The following is a 14,438-nucleotide window of genomic DNA, read 5'->3' as shown; positions in this document are numbered from 1 at the left end:
TCCTTCCCCTGGGCTTGGGAGGGTGGCAGCTATGGGGGGAAATGTGCGGGCAGAGCCTGCTGTGTGACTGTGAGCCCTGTCCCCAGGGCAGGAAGCTGGACAACAACAGTAGGGCCTTCTCCAATGCTCAGGGGCCCTTAGGATGCTGTCACCTGCTGTCTGTCAGTTCAGCATCTTCAGGGGCCCATGTGCTGGGGCTGGGAGAGCAGAGTGTGAGGTGGTGGGTGTTGGACCCATGCACAGCCAGGGCAAACACATGATGGAGACATGAGGGTCAGTGTGTGAGAGCCGAGAAGCTCAGACTCACCTGGACAATGTTGCGGGCGATGGGCCTGGGCCCCAGCCTCAGGCAAGGGGTTTTACATACATGCTTTTCTATTACCACCCTCCAGACACACACACAATACACCTGTATATCCGTGTCTGTATCCTATTATGTACATGTATATGCAACATACAACATATCCATGCACAATAAACACAGATACACACCCATGCCTTGCATACACATTCTGGACAAATATTCACTCTCCCAATGCAAAAGGTCATTTTTCCAGGCTTTCAGTTACTCACAGGGAAACCTCTAGAAGCTACAGCAGGCTGAGGACCACACAGGGGGAATGAGTCTCTCCCCCCACCACACAACACACACACACACACACACACGTGCTTCCCATGGGGTGAGCATCAGTACGCAAATCACTAGGCGGAGCACAGCTCCCTGCTGGGCCTCTGCTGCTCCCTGAACTCTGTCTCACCTTCCTGGCTGTTCTCTTGCAGTTTCGTGAAGAGCCCAAGCCTGGGGACCTGATTGAGATTTTTGGATTTTTCAACTCCCACTGGGCCCTCTATGTGGGAGTAGGTTATGTGATCCACCTGGCTCCCCCAGGTAAGGGGGTTGAAAGTGTAACTTTCCAGAGATTTGTTAACATGACAAGGACAACTCAAAGCCAAATGCCACCCTGGAACCCACGTGGTTTCTCCCTGAAGCAGTGCTTGGGTTCCCCCTACATCCGTGTCCCTTGGGGTCATCTCAGTGGTTTCACAGCCCCTCATACAGCAGGGAAAGAGGTCCGTGGGCTTCAGTGAAGTCGGGCTACATCAGCATTAGGAGCTCTCCAGCTCCGGCCCTTTAGCTGGGCGTGCGAATAGATTTCATTAAACCAGCCGCCTCTCTGGGTGTTCCGGTCTCATGAAGGAGAAGGGTCAATGATGGTGGATTGGTCAACTAGATGATGTCCATTCATATCACGGAGCACAAAGCAGCCACTGAGCATCACAGTGTTCATTAGCTTGAGAAAGTAGTCACAGCTCATGAAGTAAAAGAGTAAAGTCCGTGAATCCTCCAATCACATTGGTGAAGGGACAGACACCAGAGCTCAATAGTGTGATCCTGGCCCTTCCTCCCTGTCTGTGTCTCCTCTCTCCCTCCCTGGCATCCCTGCAGTTGCTGATACCAGTGTGTCTGATTCCAGGGGAGAACTCGAAGGCTGGCGCCCCCGCCGGCTTAGGGGTGGTGAAAAGGGAGCTCCTCGTGGATGTGGTGGGACAATGCTCCTATCAGGTCAACAACCACTTGGACCACCTGTACAAACCTCGGCCCATAAAGGAGATACTCAAGTCTGGGAAGGAGATGGTTGGTAAGGAGATGGAAGACAGTGATCTGAGGAGGAACTGTGAGAGCTTTGTCACCGATCTGAGATATGGCAAGGCCCACAGCCGGCAGGTAAGGCCCTCTGTGGGGGGCTCCTTCTCCCTCCTAGACACCTGCTTGGGGGATAGGAAAGGAGAGGGCTTTGATCCAGAAGAAAAACTTACCAGGAATGATGCAAAATTATGCTCCCTGCCTCCTGCTGGCTGGGCGTTAGGATGTCTGAGATCAAACCTCCGGTCAGTTCCTGATCCACTCAGGCACTTTGAACAGGTCACTTCCTCTCTGGCCTCAGTTTCCCCATGTGCAGAAGGAGGAGATGTTGGAGGACCTCTGGGGCTCTGGCCAACTCTATCCCTTTAGGATCCTTCGCCTTTAAGACCCACCCTAAAGGCAGCTCCTGATGCCCTGTGTGCTGTCAGGGAAAGTCTGAGCCAACCCTGCACCATGACAGGTGTCCTAAGGCCCCAGAGAGCCCTCAGACAAGAGATGCTCAGGTCCGTGGCCTATGTGAGAGCTCAAGGACATGTTATGTAAGGTCTGGGCACAGCCTTACCGCTCTCCTCTTTCCCTCTTACCAACACACAGCGAGTTAAGAGGCAGAAGCAGGACTCAGTCCCCAGCAGTCCCTGCTCTTTCTGCTGAACCACAGCACCTCCAGGGCTCACAGCCCCTGTGACTGGGTGATAGGCAGCCTGGATGGAGGAGAATGAGGGGAGGAGGAGCTGGTTTGGGAGGGAAATTAAGGATTTGATGCTCATGTGGGGTGTTGAGGTGACCAGTTAGACATCCAGGTGGACCTGTTCAGTAGCAGTTGGACGTGTGAGTCTGGAGTTCAGGGAGATGTGGGGGTGGAGATAGAAGTTTCCAGGCTGCACTTGGGAACAGTACACAGAGCACAGTGATCCCTGAGACCATGGTTTCCCATCGTCCCCTCAGCTCTGCCACCACCTCCCTCTGCAGAGCTGGAGCCCAGGTAGAGCCCAAACCACAGAGCCATTCCCACTTTCACCCCCAGAGCTCTGGCCCCAGGAGCCCAGGCAGGAAGCCCCGTCCGCTGTCCACTCCCATCAGGACCAAGTGGCCCCACCATGGAGGCTCACACAGGCCCTGGAGTGGGTGGGACAGAAGTCTGGGGGTTGGTCAGGAAAACATAGGGTCACATAATTGGGACCAGAATGGCCCTGAATAAAGTCATCGGGGGGAGATGAACAAAGAAGTGGATTCCAGAGAAGCTTCCAGGCTAAGTGACCATTGTAGGATATGGGCATGGAATGAGGGCAAAGGGAAGCTGGCCCCTGGTCTCTGATTGGGCTCCTGGGGTGAGCGCTGCAGGAGGTTTGCAGTGGTCATGCACAAACAGGAAGATAAACTGAAAAATTCTCAAATCAGGAAGCTGTGGTGCCCTGGGCAGGGATGCTGAGGACAAGGATGAAGTGAGCAAGGGAGGGAGGGAGGAAAGGGGACCAGGAAGGGACTGGGCCGAGAAGACCCAGCGCAGCCACTGCCAGCTGAGTGTCCCTGGTCTACCTCTCTAGGCCTCAGCTGAGCACGTGGGTGCTGCTTCCTTCCCCTGGGCTTGGGAGGGTGGCAGTTATGGGGGGAAATGTGCCGGCAGAGCCTGCTGTGTGACTGTGAGCCCTGTCCCCAGGGCAGGAAGCTGGGCAACAGCAGTAGGGCCTTCTCCAATGCTCAGGGGCCCTTAGGATGCTGTCACCTGCTGTCTGTCAGTTCAGCATCTTCAAGGGCCCGTGTGCCAGGGCTGGGGAGGGCAGAGTGTGAGGTGGTGGGTGTTGGGCCCATGCACAGCCAGGGCAAACACATGATGGAGACATGAGGGTCAGTGTGTGAGAGCAGAGAAGCTCAGACTCACCTGGACAATGTTGTGGAGGATGGGCCTGGGTCCCAGCCTCAAGGAAGGGGGTTTACATACATGCTGTTATGTTATCACCCTCCAGACACACACACAATACACCTGCATAGGCATGTCTGCATCCATGTGTGAGTGTATGTACATGCAACACACAACATATCCATGCACAATACACACAGATACACATGCATCACACAAACATTCAGGACAAATCCTCCCTGCCAATGTACTGCTCATTTTTCCAGGCTTCCAGTTAGTCACAGGGCAACCTCTAGAAGCTACTGCAGGCTTTGGACCTCACAGGGGACAAGAGTCCCCCCCCATGCACACACACACATTCTGCCCATTTGGTGAGCATCAGTAAGCCAATCTCCGGGCAGAGCGCAGATCCCGGCCAGGGCCTCTGCAGCTCTCTGAACTCTGTCTCACCTTCCTGGCTGTTCTCTTGCAGTTCTGTGAAGAGCCCAAACCTGGAGACCTGATTGAGATTTCCCGCATCGGCTCCTCGCACTGGGCCCTGTATGTGGGCGATGGTTATGTGATCCACCTGGCTCCCCCAGGTAAGGGGGTTGAAAGTGTAACTTTCCAGAGATTTGTTAACATGATGAGAACAATTCAAAGCCAAATGCCACTCTGGAACCCGTGTTGGTTCTCCCTGGGCAGTGCTTGTGCACATGGTACATCCGTGTCCCTTGGGGGCATCTCAGTGGTCCCTCGGGTCCTGACTCAGCAGGGACAGAGGTCCGTGGGCCCCAGGGAAGCCGGGCTGCCCCAGCATTGGTTGTTCTCTAGCTCTGGCCCGTTGGCTGGGCGAGCAGACAGATTTCTCTAAACCGGCAGCGTGTCTGGGTGTCCCGGTCTCGTGGAGGGACTGCCTCTCAGGCTGTGTCCTGTGCTCAGAGGACGTCACAGAACAGGGCGTCCTGAGAGGGTTTCCTGAACACCCTCCACGGAGCAGCTCTCCCAGGTCACACGTCACAGAGAGTCTCACACACACGCACATGAGCACCTGGACCCTGATGTAACGCAGGGAGAGCAGAAGCAGGATGACATGCAGTCAGAGGGGAAGGCAGGGCCCACACGTGTGTACCGTCCAGGAAAGGAAGGTGCTGGGATGAGACCGTGGACTGGGAGGCACAGGGGCTGGTGCCCTGCAGAGCAATGGCACCCGCATTTCGGACAGCAAGCGTGTGCGTTCTCGCTGCACAGACACCGTCTTGTGATCACAAGACTCTCCTTGTAACTGACCAGGGTTCTATGCGCTGTCTCCCACACTGACAGATTGAAAACTGTCAGCATGGATGGCAAATAGTAAGCGAAACCCCATAATCCAGACGACACTTAGGAGGCTTGGAACAGGGAGCGTAAGTGCGAGGAGCGGGTCCTGCTTGTGTGTGAGGGTGCAGGTAGAGCTTCCTCAAGGGCATTGCTAAGTGCAGCATCAGCGTTGAGACTCACACATAAAGGAGCCTGCTGATTAGCGTGCTCCTCAGCTCCCTCCTCTTAGAGAGCAAATCCCGGGCCCAGGCTCAATGGATTGGACGCCACCAGCTGGAAGCGCTGTGTGGCCTCTCCATGTGGCCAGAGCTGGGCCAGAAAAGGCCGATGATGCCTCAGGGTCCAATATCGGTTCTAAAATGGAGATGAGAGTTGTACCATGAAATTCAAAAGGAGAATAAATGTGGGAATATATGTAACTAGTAGCCCATTTGCAGGAAGAATCCTGCAAGCGGCCGCTGCGGCCGCGTGCACTGCCGCTGCCTTTGCAGCCGCTGCCTCCCGCCCCGCCCCCGCTCAGCCCTGCTCCGCCCCTCCGGAGCTTTCCCTCTGGCAGCCTCCTTGCTTTCTGCTTTTCCTCCCTCTTCCTTCTAAGTTGTCTTCAGTCTTCACTCCTCCCTCCCTCAGCGTATGCAAATTAACTGACATCTTTGTTGGGTAATTTGAATACTCACCCTGATTGGCTGGTGGGTGTGGCTTGGGCGTAGCGAAGGTGCGGTCAATTTGCATATTACTATTTTATTAGGTAGGATTAGAGGTCCAGTGCATGAATTCGTGCACAGGTGGGGTACGGCGGCTCCACCCTGATAGGGGACCATTGGGCAGGGCCTGCCGTGTGGTCTACTGCTGGCAGCTATAGCTTTGCCCCAGCTGGATCTAATTATACTTTAAGGATGGCACAAAAAACCCCACAAGAGAACTGTTGTGCATTTCACATGCCATGAGATGAGGTTGTTTATGTGTTCTTTGTCAAAGTGTATCAAGATGGATGATGGCCCTTGAATGATTTTTGTCTTCTTCCCGGGGCTCTGCCCTCAGTTTCCCAAGATGATCTTCATGTCTGTTTGTTAAAAGTTTTTCTGCTTTTGAATGTGCCTACCCTTCGCTGTGGCTCTTGGCAGCCTGCGGGTCCTCTTGGCCGCCGCTTTTAAAGAGAGATTGAAAGCTCACCTAATCTGCAAGGCAGTGCAATTTCACAAACCCCCACCCAGCCTCTCTCCATTCCTCTGCAAAGGGCCGCCATCCCCTTAATGCTTAGGTTGTCCTTTTGGCTAATTTGGAAGGTCTCCTGGGGCTGTGGGCCATGGAGGGAGAATTCCACACCTTGACTGCAGTATCAGCAGAGCCCTCTGGGAGCGCTGGTCAGGGACAGAAGGGACTAATGACTATTTTCCTGTGCTTCTCTAAATGTACATGCACCCGGGAGCCAGGCAGTGATTTAGACGTGGGGGGAGTGGGGAGAGCGGGCAGGCAGAGCCAGGCAGGCAAGGGGCCATGGTCGTTCAGTCGTTCCGATTGTTCTGCCATTCGGTTGCTGTATTTTATAATAGAGGATTATCACAGCAGAGTGTCTAAACCCAGTGGGACTAAAACAACTGTGATCTCCTTCTGAAACACACAAGTGCAAAGATGAACAAATACAATTTACTACTGTTGTTTACAATGGGTAAGCTATGGACCAGCCAATAGTAGGGACTTGGTCAACTAGATGATGTCCATTCATATAATGGAACACAGTGGCAGGCACTGACCATCACAACATTGATTAACATGAAAAGTATTCACAGCTCGTTAAGGAAAAGAACAAAATCATTGAATCCTCCAATCACATTGGTGAAGGGACATAACCAAAGCTCAATAGTGTGATCCCCTGGCCCTTCCTCCCTGTCTTGTGTCTCCTCTCTCCCTCCCTGGCCTCCCTGCAGTTGCTGATACCAGTGTGTCTGATTCCAGGGGAGGACTCGGAGGCTGGCGCCCCCACCGGTTTAGGGGTGGTGAAAAAGGAGCTCCTTGTGGATGTGGTGGGAAACTGCTCCTATAAGGTCAACAACTACTTGGACCACCTGTACAAACCATGGCCCATAAAGAAGATCATCGCATTAGGGAACTGGTTGGTTGGTAGGAAGACGGAATACCCTGTTCTGAGCAGGAACTGTGAGCGCTTTGTCACCGATCTGAGATATGGCAAGGACCCCCGCCAGCAGGTAAGGCCCTCTGTGGAGGGCTCCCTCTCCCTTCTGGGGGTCTGCTTGGAATGGAGGTGCCAGGACTGTGCACCCAGAAGAAAAATTTACCAGGAATGATGCAAAATTATGCTCCCTGCCTCCTGCTGGCTGGGCGTTAGGATGTCCGAGAAGAAATCTCGGGTCAGTTCCTGATCCACTCAGGGTCTTTGAAAAGGTCACTTGCTCTCTGGCCTCAGTTTCCCCATGTGCAGAAGGAGGGGATGTTTGGGGGACCTCTGGGGCTCTGGGCTCCTCTATCCCTTTAGGATCCTTTGCCTCTAATATCCACCCTAAAGGCAGCTCCTGATGCCGTGTGTGCTGTCAGGGAAAGTCTGGGCCAATTGCTAAGGCCCCAGATAGCCCTCAGGAAATAGATGCTCAGGTCTGTAGCCTATGTGAGAGCTCAAGAACATGTTATGTAAGGTCTGGGCACAGCCTTACCGCTCTCCTCTTTCCCTCTTACCAACACACAGCGAGTTAAGAGGCAGAAGCAGGATTCAATCCCCAGCGGTCCCTGCTCTTTCTGCTGAACCATAGCACCTCCAGGGCTCACATGGGTCATGGCAGCCTGGATGGAGGAGAATGATTGGAGGAGGAGCAGGTTGGGAGGGAAATTAAGGATTTGATGCTCAGGTGCGGTTGTTTTGAGGTGACCTGTTAGACATCCAGGTAGAGCTGTTGAGTAGAAGTTGGATGTGAGTCTGGAGTTCAGGCTGAGGTGGGGGTGGAGATAGAAGTTTCCAGGCTGCACTTGGGAACAGTACACAGAGAACAGTGATCCCTGAGGCCATGGTTTCCCATAGTCCCCCCTCAGCTCTGCCACCAACTCACTCTGCAGAGCTGGAGCTCAGGTAGAGCCCCGACCACAGAGCCATTCCCACTTTCAGCCCCAGAGCTCTGGCCCCAGGAGCCAGGCAGGAAGCCCCCTCCCCTGTTCACCCCTGTCAGGACCAAGTGGCCCACCATGTGGGACAAAAGTCTGCAGGTTGGTCAGGAAAACGTGGGGTCCTATAATCGGGAACAGGATGACCCTGAATAAAGGCATGGGGGAAAGATGAACAAAGAAGTGGATTCCAGAGAAGCTTCCAGGCTAAGTGACCATTGTAGGATATGGGCATGGAATGAGGGCAAAGGGAAGCTGGCCCCTGGTCTCAGATTGGGCTCCTGGGGTGAGCGCTGCAGGAGGTTTGCTGAGGTTACCCACAAACAGGAAGATAAACTGAAAATTCTCAAGTCAGGAAGCTACAGTGCCCTGGGCAGGGATACTGAGGAGCAGGGAGGAGGTGGGCAAAGTAGGGAGAGGGGGAGGAAATGGGACCAAGATGCTATGGGCAGAGAAGATCCAGCGCAGCCACTGCCAGCTTTGTGTCCCTGGGCTAGTCCCTCTACCTCTCTAATCCTCAGTTTCCCCAGCTGAGCAAGGGGCGCTGCTTCCTTCCTCTGGGCTTGGGAGGGTGGCAGTCATAGTGGGCAGTGTGCCAGGAGAGCCTGCTGCCTGAGTGTGTGAGCCCCACCTGCCGCCCTGACCAGTGCAGGAAGCTGGGCAGCCACATGGCCCCGTGGGAGGCTCAGGGCTGGTAGGCTGCTGCCACTTCCTGTCTTTCTGGTCGGCATCTCCAAGGGTGGTGTCTCCAGGCTGGAGGAGGCCTGTGTTGCGGCCAAGCACAGCCAGGGCCAGAGGCGTGATGGAGACAGGAGGGCAGTGAGTGATGGCCGAGACGTTCAGACTCACCTGCCCCAGGTTGTTGGGGATGGGCCTGTGGCCCGCGCCTCAGGGAAGAGGTTCCACATGCAGCCTGTCATGTCATTACAATCAGGACACATGTGCATCCCACCTGCATATACACGCCTGCATGCACTGTGTGTGTGCATGTACACACAACACACACACACACATCCTACGTCCCCCAGACCGTGCTCCTTCTCCATTCCAGACATTCGTTCTCCTGGGTTCTAGCTCCTGGTCCCCCCTCAGAGGGGACCATCGGAAAGAGGAAAGACAAGGGATTCCCCGTGTGACAGGTGATGAACAGCAGCCTGGGGTGCTGCAGCTCCCGCCGGGGTCTCTGCTGTTGCCTGGCAGCCTGTCTGTCAGGGCCAGCCTGACAGGTTGAACCGGGCTGAGGTAGTGAGGTGGGATTTGAGAAAAGAAAAAAAGACAGGACAGTGGGATCGGGAGGTCTACGAGTCTTCGAGAGGCTGTAGCACCGTTTATTAACTGTGTAACGCCTTTTATACACAAAACACTGAATAGGAGGTCTGTGAAGAGGAATGTACTCTTTGTTCCTCTTAATCTCTAAGGCAGAGATAGAGCAGAAGGACAAATTCTTGGTACAGCAAATCAGGCAGATTCTCAGTAAATAGTTACAGACTTCTTGGCAAGCCATAAAAGGGTTGCTCTCATTCTACTGATAACCGCCATCCAAACAAGTGTGGGAAAGCTGTGTGGGTAGGGGTCCCAGCCTTTTTTTTTTAAATTTAATTTTATTTTATTTTAATGAATCTTTATTGTTCAGATTACAATTGTTTCTCCTTTTTCCCCCCATATCTCCCCACCACCCAGTTCCCACCTCCCCTCTGCCTTTACCTCCCCCCGCTGTCCTTATCCATAGGTGTATGATTTTTGTCCAGTCTCTTCCCATACTCCCCACACAGACACCCCTTTCCCCCTGAGAATTATCAATCCACTCCCATTCTATGCCTCTGATTCTATTAAGTTCACCAGTTTATTCTGTTCCTCAGATTTTTAATTCACTTGACTTTTAGATTCACTTGTTGATAGATATGTATTTGTTGTTCATAATTTTTATCTTTACCTTTTTCTTATTCTTCCTCTTCTTACAGAATACCTTTCAGCATTTCATATAATACTGGTTTGGTGGTGCTGAACTCCTTTAGCTTTTTCTTATCTGTGAAGCTGTTTATCTGACCTTCAATTCTGAATGATAGCTTTGCTGGGTAGAGTAGTCTTGGTTGTAGGTTCCTGCTATTCATCACTTTGAATATTTCTTGCCACTCCCGTCTGGCCTGCATAGTTTCTGTTGAGAAATTAGCTGATAATCGTATGGGAGCTCCCTTGTAGGTAACTAACTGTTTTTCTCTTGCTGCTTGTAAGATTCTCTCTTTGTCTTTTGCCCTTGGCATTTTAATTATGATGTGTCTTGGTGTGGTCCTCTTTGGATTCCTTTTGTTTGGGGTTCTGTGCGCTTCCTGGACTTGTAAGTCTATTTCTTTCATCAGGTGGGGGAAGTTTTCGTTCATTATTTCTTCAAATAGGTTTTCAGCATCTTGCTCTCTCTCTTCTTCTGGTACCCCCATAATTCTGATGTTGGTTCGCTTGAAGTTGTCCCAGAGGCTTCTTACACTATCTTCAACTTTCTGAATTCTCTTCTCTTCATGCTTCTCTGGAGGAGTGTCCTTGGCCTCTTTGTATTCCAAATCTTTGAGTTGATTCTTGCGATCCTCTAGCCTGCTGTTGGGTCTCTGTATAATATTTTTTATCTCAGTCAGTGTATGTTTAATTTCTAGTTGGTCCTTTTTCATATCCTCGAGGGTCTCATTGAATTTATCGGCCTTTTCCATGAAATTCTTGAAAAACCTTATAACCGTGGTTTTGAACTCTATATCCAGTCGCTTGTTCTCCTCCATTTCTTTGGTTTGTGATCTGTTTCCTTGCCTCCTCATTTTCTCTGCTTCCCTGAATTGGTAGGGTAGTTTTGTGTACTAGATGTCCTATTGGTTCAATGGGTCAGCCTCCCAGTTACTTGAGGTGGACACTCTTGGTGTACCCTTGTGTACTGTGTGTCCCCCAGCAGGAGCTACAGCAAGAACTAGTTTTCTCCTCCTTTGCTTGGGTGGTTTTGGAGCAGTCTGACTGGAGCTGCAGTTAATTTGGTTGAGCTGCCACAGAACAGGCCATTTATATGCAAAAGCCGCTGTGTGGAGCCTGGGCGGGTTTGTAGAATGTGCGGGGCGGGGTCTCAGGGCATCACTAGGCTAGGGCGTGGCCAACAGCGATGGGTGGCATCAGCCGTCTCTGCCTTTCCACGTTTCCAAGTCCCTGGGCCCGCGCTCCAGCGCAGTAAAACAATGATTGCTGGGCGCACCTCTGCAAAAAAGTCACTCTCACTTTCTGACCCGATGGCCGAGAGTCCAGCTTCTCCCCGTAGGTGTCTGGGTCCCCGGAGTGTCCCCAGAGGGAGCTTGTCTCCCATTGGGTTGAAGAAAAGCCACGCACCCAGTCACCCGCCGGCAGCCCGATTCGTGTGCCTCCGTACCTCAGCTTTTCAGCGTTTGTGCTCCTTTCTCTCCTTAGTTGTAAATCTACCACTCAGCCAGCTTTCCCGTGGTTCTGGGTGGTAGAAATTTTGTCTTTTAGTTGTATTTTTGAAATTGTTGTGTGAGGCAGCAGATTAGTTGTTTAACTATGCCGCCATCTTGGTTCCTCCAGGGGTCCCAGCCTTGCTAGTCCCTTCAGATGCAAGGACCGTGTCAGCTTACACCCCGGCACCAACAGATCCCCCTTTTTTGTTTTTTAGGCTACTAATAATAAAAGTAAAAAAAAATTTTAATATATTTTATTGATTTTTTACAGAGAGGAAGGGAGAGGGATAGAAAGCTAGAAACATCGATGAGAGAGAAATATAGACCAGCTGCCTCCTCCATGCCCCCTACCTGGGATGTACCCGCAACCAATGTACATGCCCTTGACCGGAATCGAACCTGGGACCCTTCAGTCCACAGACCGATGCTCTATCCACAGAGCCAAACCGGTTTTGGCAATAAAAGTAAAATTTAAATATTAATAATAAAGCTCTAATATTAAAACAATTGTAAACAATGTCAATGCAAAACTAAATTACATACGTGTTATCATTTTCAAATCTTGAATGTTAAGAGCAAAACTCTGGCTATTAAATAATAACAAAACAATAAGAGAGAAATCAAAACTACGGACATATTAACATTTTTAGCTACTAAATGAAAGAAAGTCTCTTGTGCTGCTGGTGTATATTTACTTAGAGTCCTTGCACTTGGCTGCGCAAGGCTTTGCAGAAGACTGGTAGCTAACAGATGCTAGTATGAGCAGGAACATGGTTGAAGAAGTAGTTTCAACTTCTTGCTTTTCTACAATCTGCTGTACTTCAGTCGTTAACTTCTTTAGATGACTCTATTTTGGCACCTCAGGCCCTTGCGTAGCTTTTAGTTTTCTTCTTCCTCTGCTTTGCTGTTATTAGGGTAGTACTTAGTCCTTTCGAGTGAAGGGACACAGGAGCTTGTCCGAGGCCATTGTGGTGACACACATAATGCTCTGGCACCTGAATTGGCTGTATTGCTCCTTCTGGAAAGATATAAAACACAACCTCTTCCCCACATTATTACTGAATCTGATAAAACTCTTTTCTGGTTTATGCTTCCTTCCACCTAGATGACTCGGTGGAGGCTATTGTACAGGAGGCCTGATGCCTTTCACCTACTGTACGATCCTCTGCATCACAATTCAAAAAATTTTAAAGTCTAAAAGGCATGACTGAGCTTCTCTTGAGGTGACACATAACAACTGTCTCCACCTTTTATGTTTTTTAGTAAATGATTTTAAGAGTATGATTGGTTATTTCTACAATTGAGTGATATTTATTTTGCTAGATTCGATTAGGTTTAAGTCCTTGGGGATATACCCCTAAAGTTGGTATAGGATAGTGGATAATATACTGAGGACATTGCTTCTAATAAAATATGGAAACTGTCGTTCTTAAATAACATTTTAAAGTCTGAAAATTAAATGAAAATTCTTATGAATTAGTGTGCCTTATAGTAGCTGTTCTAATAATTTTTGCTATACTTACTATATAAGTACTATTACTATAGGTTGATGGGCTCCGTAGTAAAATCTGTTAAGGCATAAATAAGAGCTTGTATTTCTACCGAAATACAAGGGTTTTGAAGGACCTTTGTTCCCCTGCTGTAGTAGGTCTAGCCTTTCTAGAACTGGATTTATTTGTAAAAATGGTTAATGCCTGAGGTATGGTATTTCTTTTAATGTGGTAGTTAATACTATTCCCTATGTTAAAAATAAAGTAAACCACTAATCCAGGGGTCCTGGTAGAACATAAAACATTAAACATTTTGACTTTTATGTAGAAGGGTGTGTACATATGATCTGGAAGTACGTACACCTACCTTCCTTGCCCTTGGTCCTGGGCAACCTGTAGTAATGTACAGGTGCTGACTGCTAGTATGGCAAGGTGTCTTACTATATTTATTTCTGGACTATTTTACCTTTGTTCTGTGGGCCACTGCCCACTCTGTGGCTGGAACAGTTCTATCAGGTCCTCTCTGGGATCCATTGTTGTAGGAATCTACATGGGCTTTTCTAGAAATATATAAACATATTCTCGACCAAAGGTTAATAAAGAAATCTTTTCTATAAATTAGAGTTGGGATCCTTTTGATTTTTGTCTAAATGATTTTCTTTTAGCTTATTTTCCTTTGGGTTATTTGAAGATTTTATGGGTATCTTGTTATCAATATTATAAATGAAAAATTAATTTTTGAGTAAAAATTTTAAAGTAATTAAGGCTTGATGTAATTTACTTTTAGGATATTTCCTTTAAGATATTCTATTAATCTCCTTTTTTGTATTATTATGAGGCTTTTGTAAAATTTTTTAATGTAGTCTTGATAACCTTTTATTTTTAATTTTTTTACAGAAATATTACTGCTTTGGATTTATTGTATGTTAAGTAATTTTACTATGAGATGAACTATTAATAAAGTTTTGTTAATACTTTAGGAATAGTTTTTTGTTTAGTATAATTAAGTTTTTATGAATACTTACTTATTTTAATTAGCTAATTTAAATTAATCTGAAATAAAGCTTAATTTATTTATTAATTTTACTTGTCCTAGATTATGGACAATCTACACTAATAAAAGAGAAAAGTGCTAATTGACCATACCTTCGTTACGCCCACAACCAATCAAAGCGAGTATGAACATTAACCCAACAAATATGGCAGTTAATTTGCATACGCTGAGGGAGGGAGGAGTGACGACTGAAGACAGCATAGAAGGAAGAGGGAGGGAAAGCAGAAAACAAGGCGGCTGTGGGAGGGAAAGTGCGGGCAGGGTGGGCGGTGGGTGGCAGCGGGCGGCGGGAGGCGGAAAAGTGCGGGGCGGCAGCGGAAGGGAAAGCACGGGGCAGCGGTGGCAGGAGGGAAAGCGCAGGGGGGTGGCAGCTGTGGGAGGGAAAGCGTGGGGTGGGGGGCAGAGATGGCGGGAGGGAAGGGAAAGCACCAGGCGGCGGTGGGAGGGAAAATGCGGGGCAGCGGTGGCGGTGGGAGGGAAAGAGCAGGGGGGGCGGCGGCTGCGGGAGGGAAAGCGTGGAGGGTGTGGGGGTGGCGGCAGCGGG

General features: G+C 49.7%; 1 protein-coding gene across 1 annotated transcript in view; it reads left to right on the top strand.

Moving 5' to 3' along the window:
• The window catches only part of LOC307109905 (uncharacterized protein), an 86,649-nt gene that overhangs the window by 59,022 nt on the left and 13,189 nt on the right, over nt 1-14,438 (top strand). The window contains exons 25-28 of the mRNA XM_079788867.1: nt 781-889; nt 1,476-1,726; nt 3,976-4,084; nt 6,756-7,006. Of these exons, the coding sequence (XP_079644993.1) occupies nt 781-889; nt 1,476-1,726; nt 3,976-4,084; nt 6,756-7,006 (720 nt within the window). The remainder of the gene's footprint in view (nt 1-780; nt 890-1,475; nt 1,727-3,975; nt 4,085-6,755; nt 7,007-14,438) is intronic.

The sequence above is a fragment of the Cnephaeus nilssonii genome (genome assembly GCF_951640355.1).
Source record: "Cnephaeus nilssonii genome assembly, chromosome: 13".
NCBI classification, from domain to species: Eukaryota; Metazoa; Chordata; class Mammalia; order Chiroptera; family Vespertilionidae; genus Cnephaeus; species Cnephaeus nilssonii.
The sequence above is the reverse complement of the archived record's forward strand: the minus strand, read 5'-3'. Positions and strand labels throughout refer to the sequence as shown.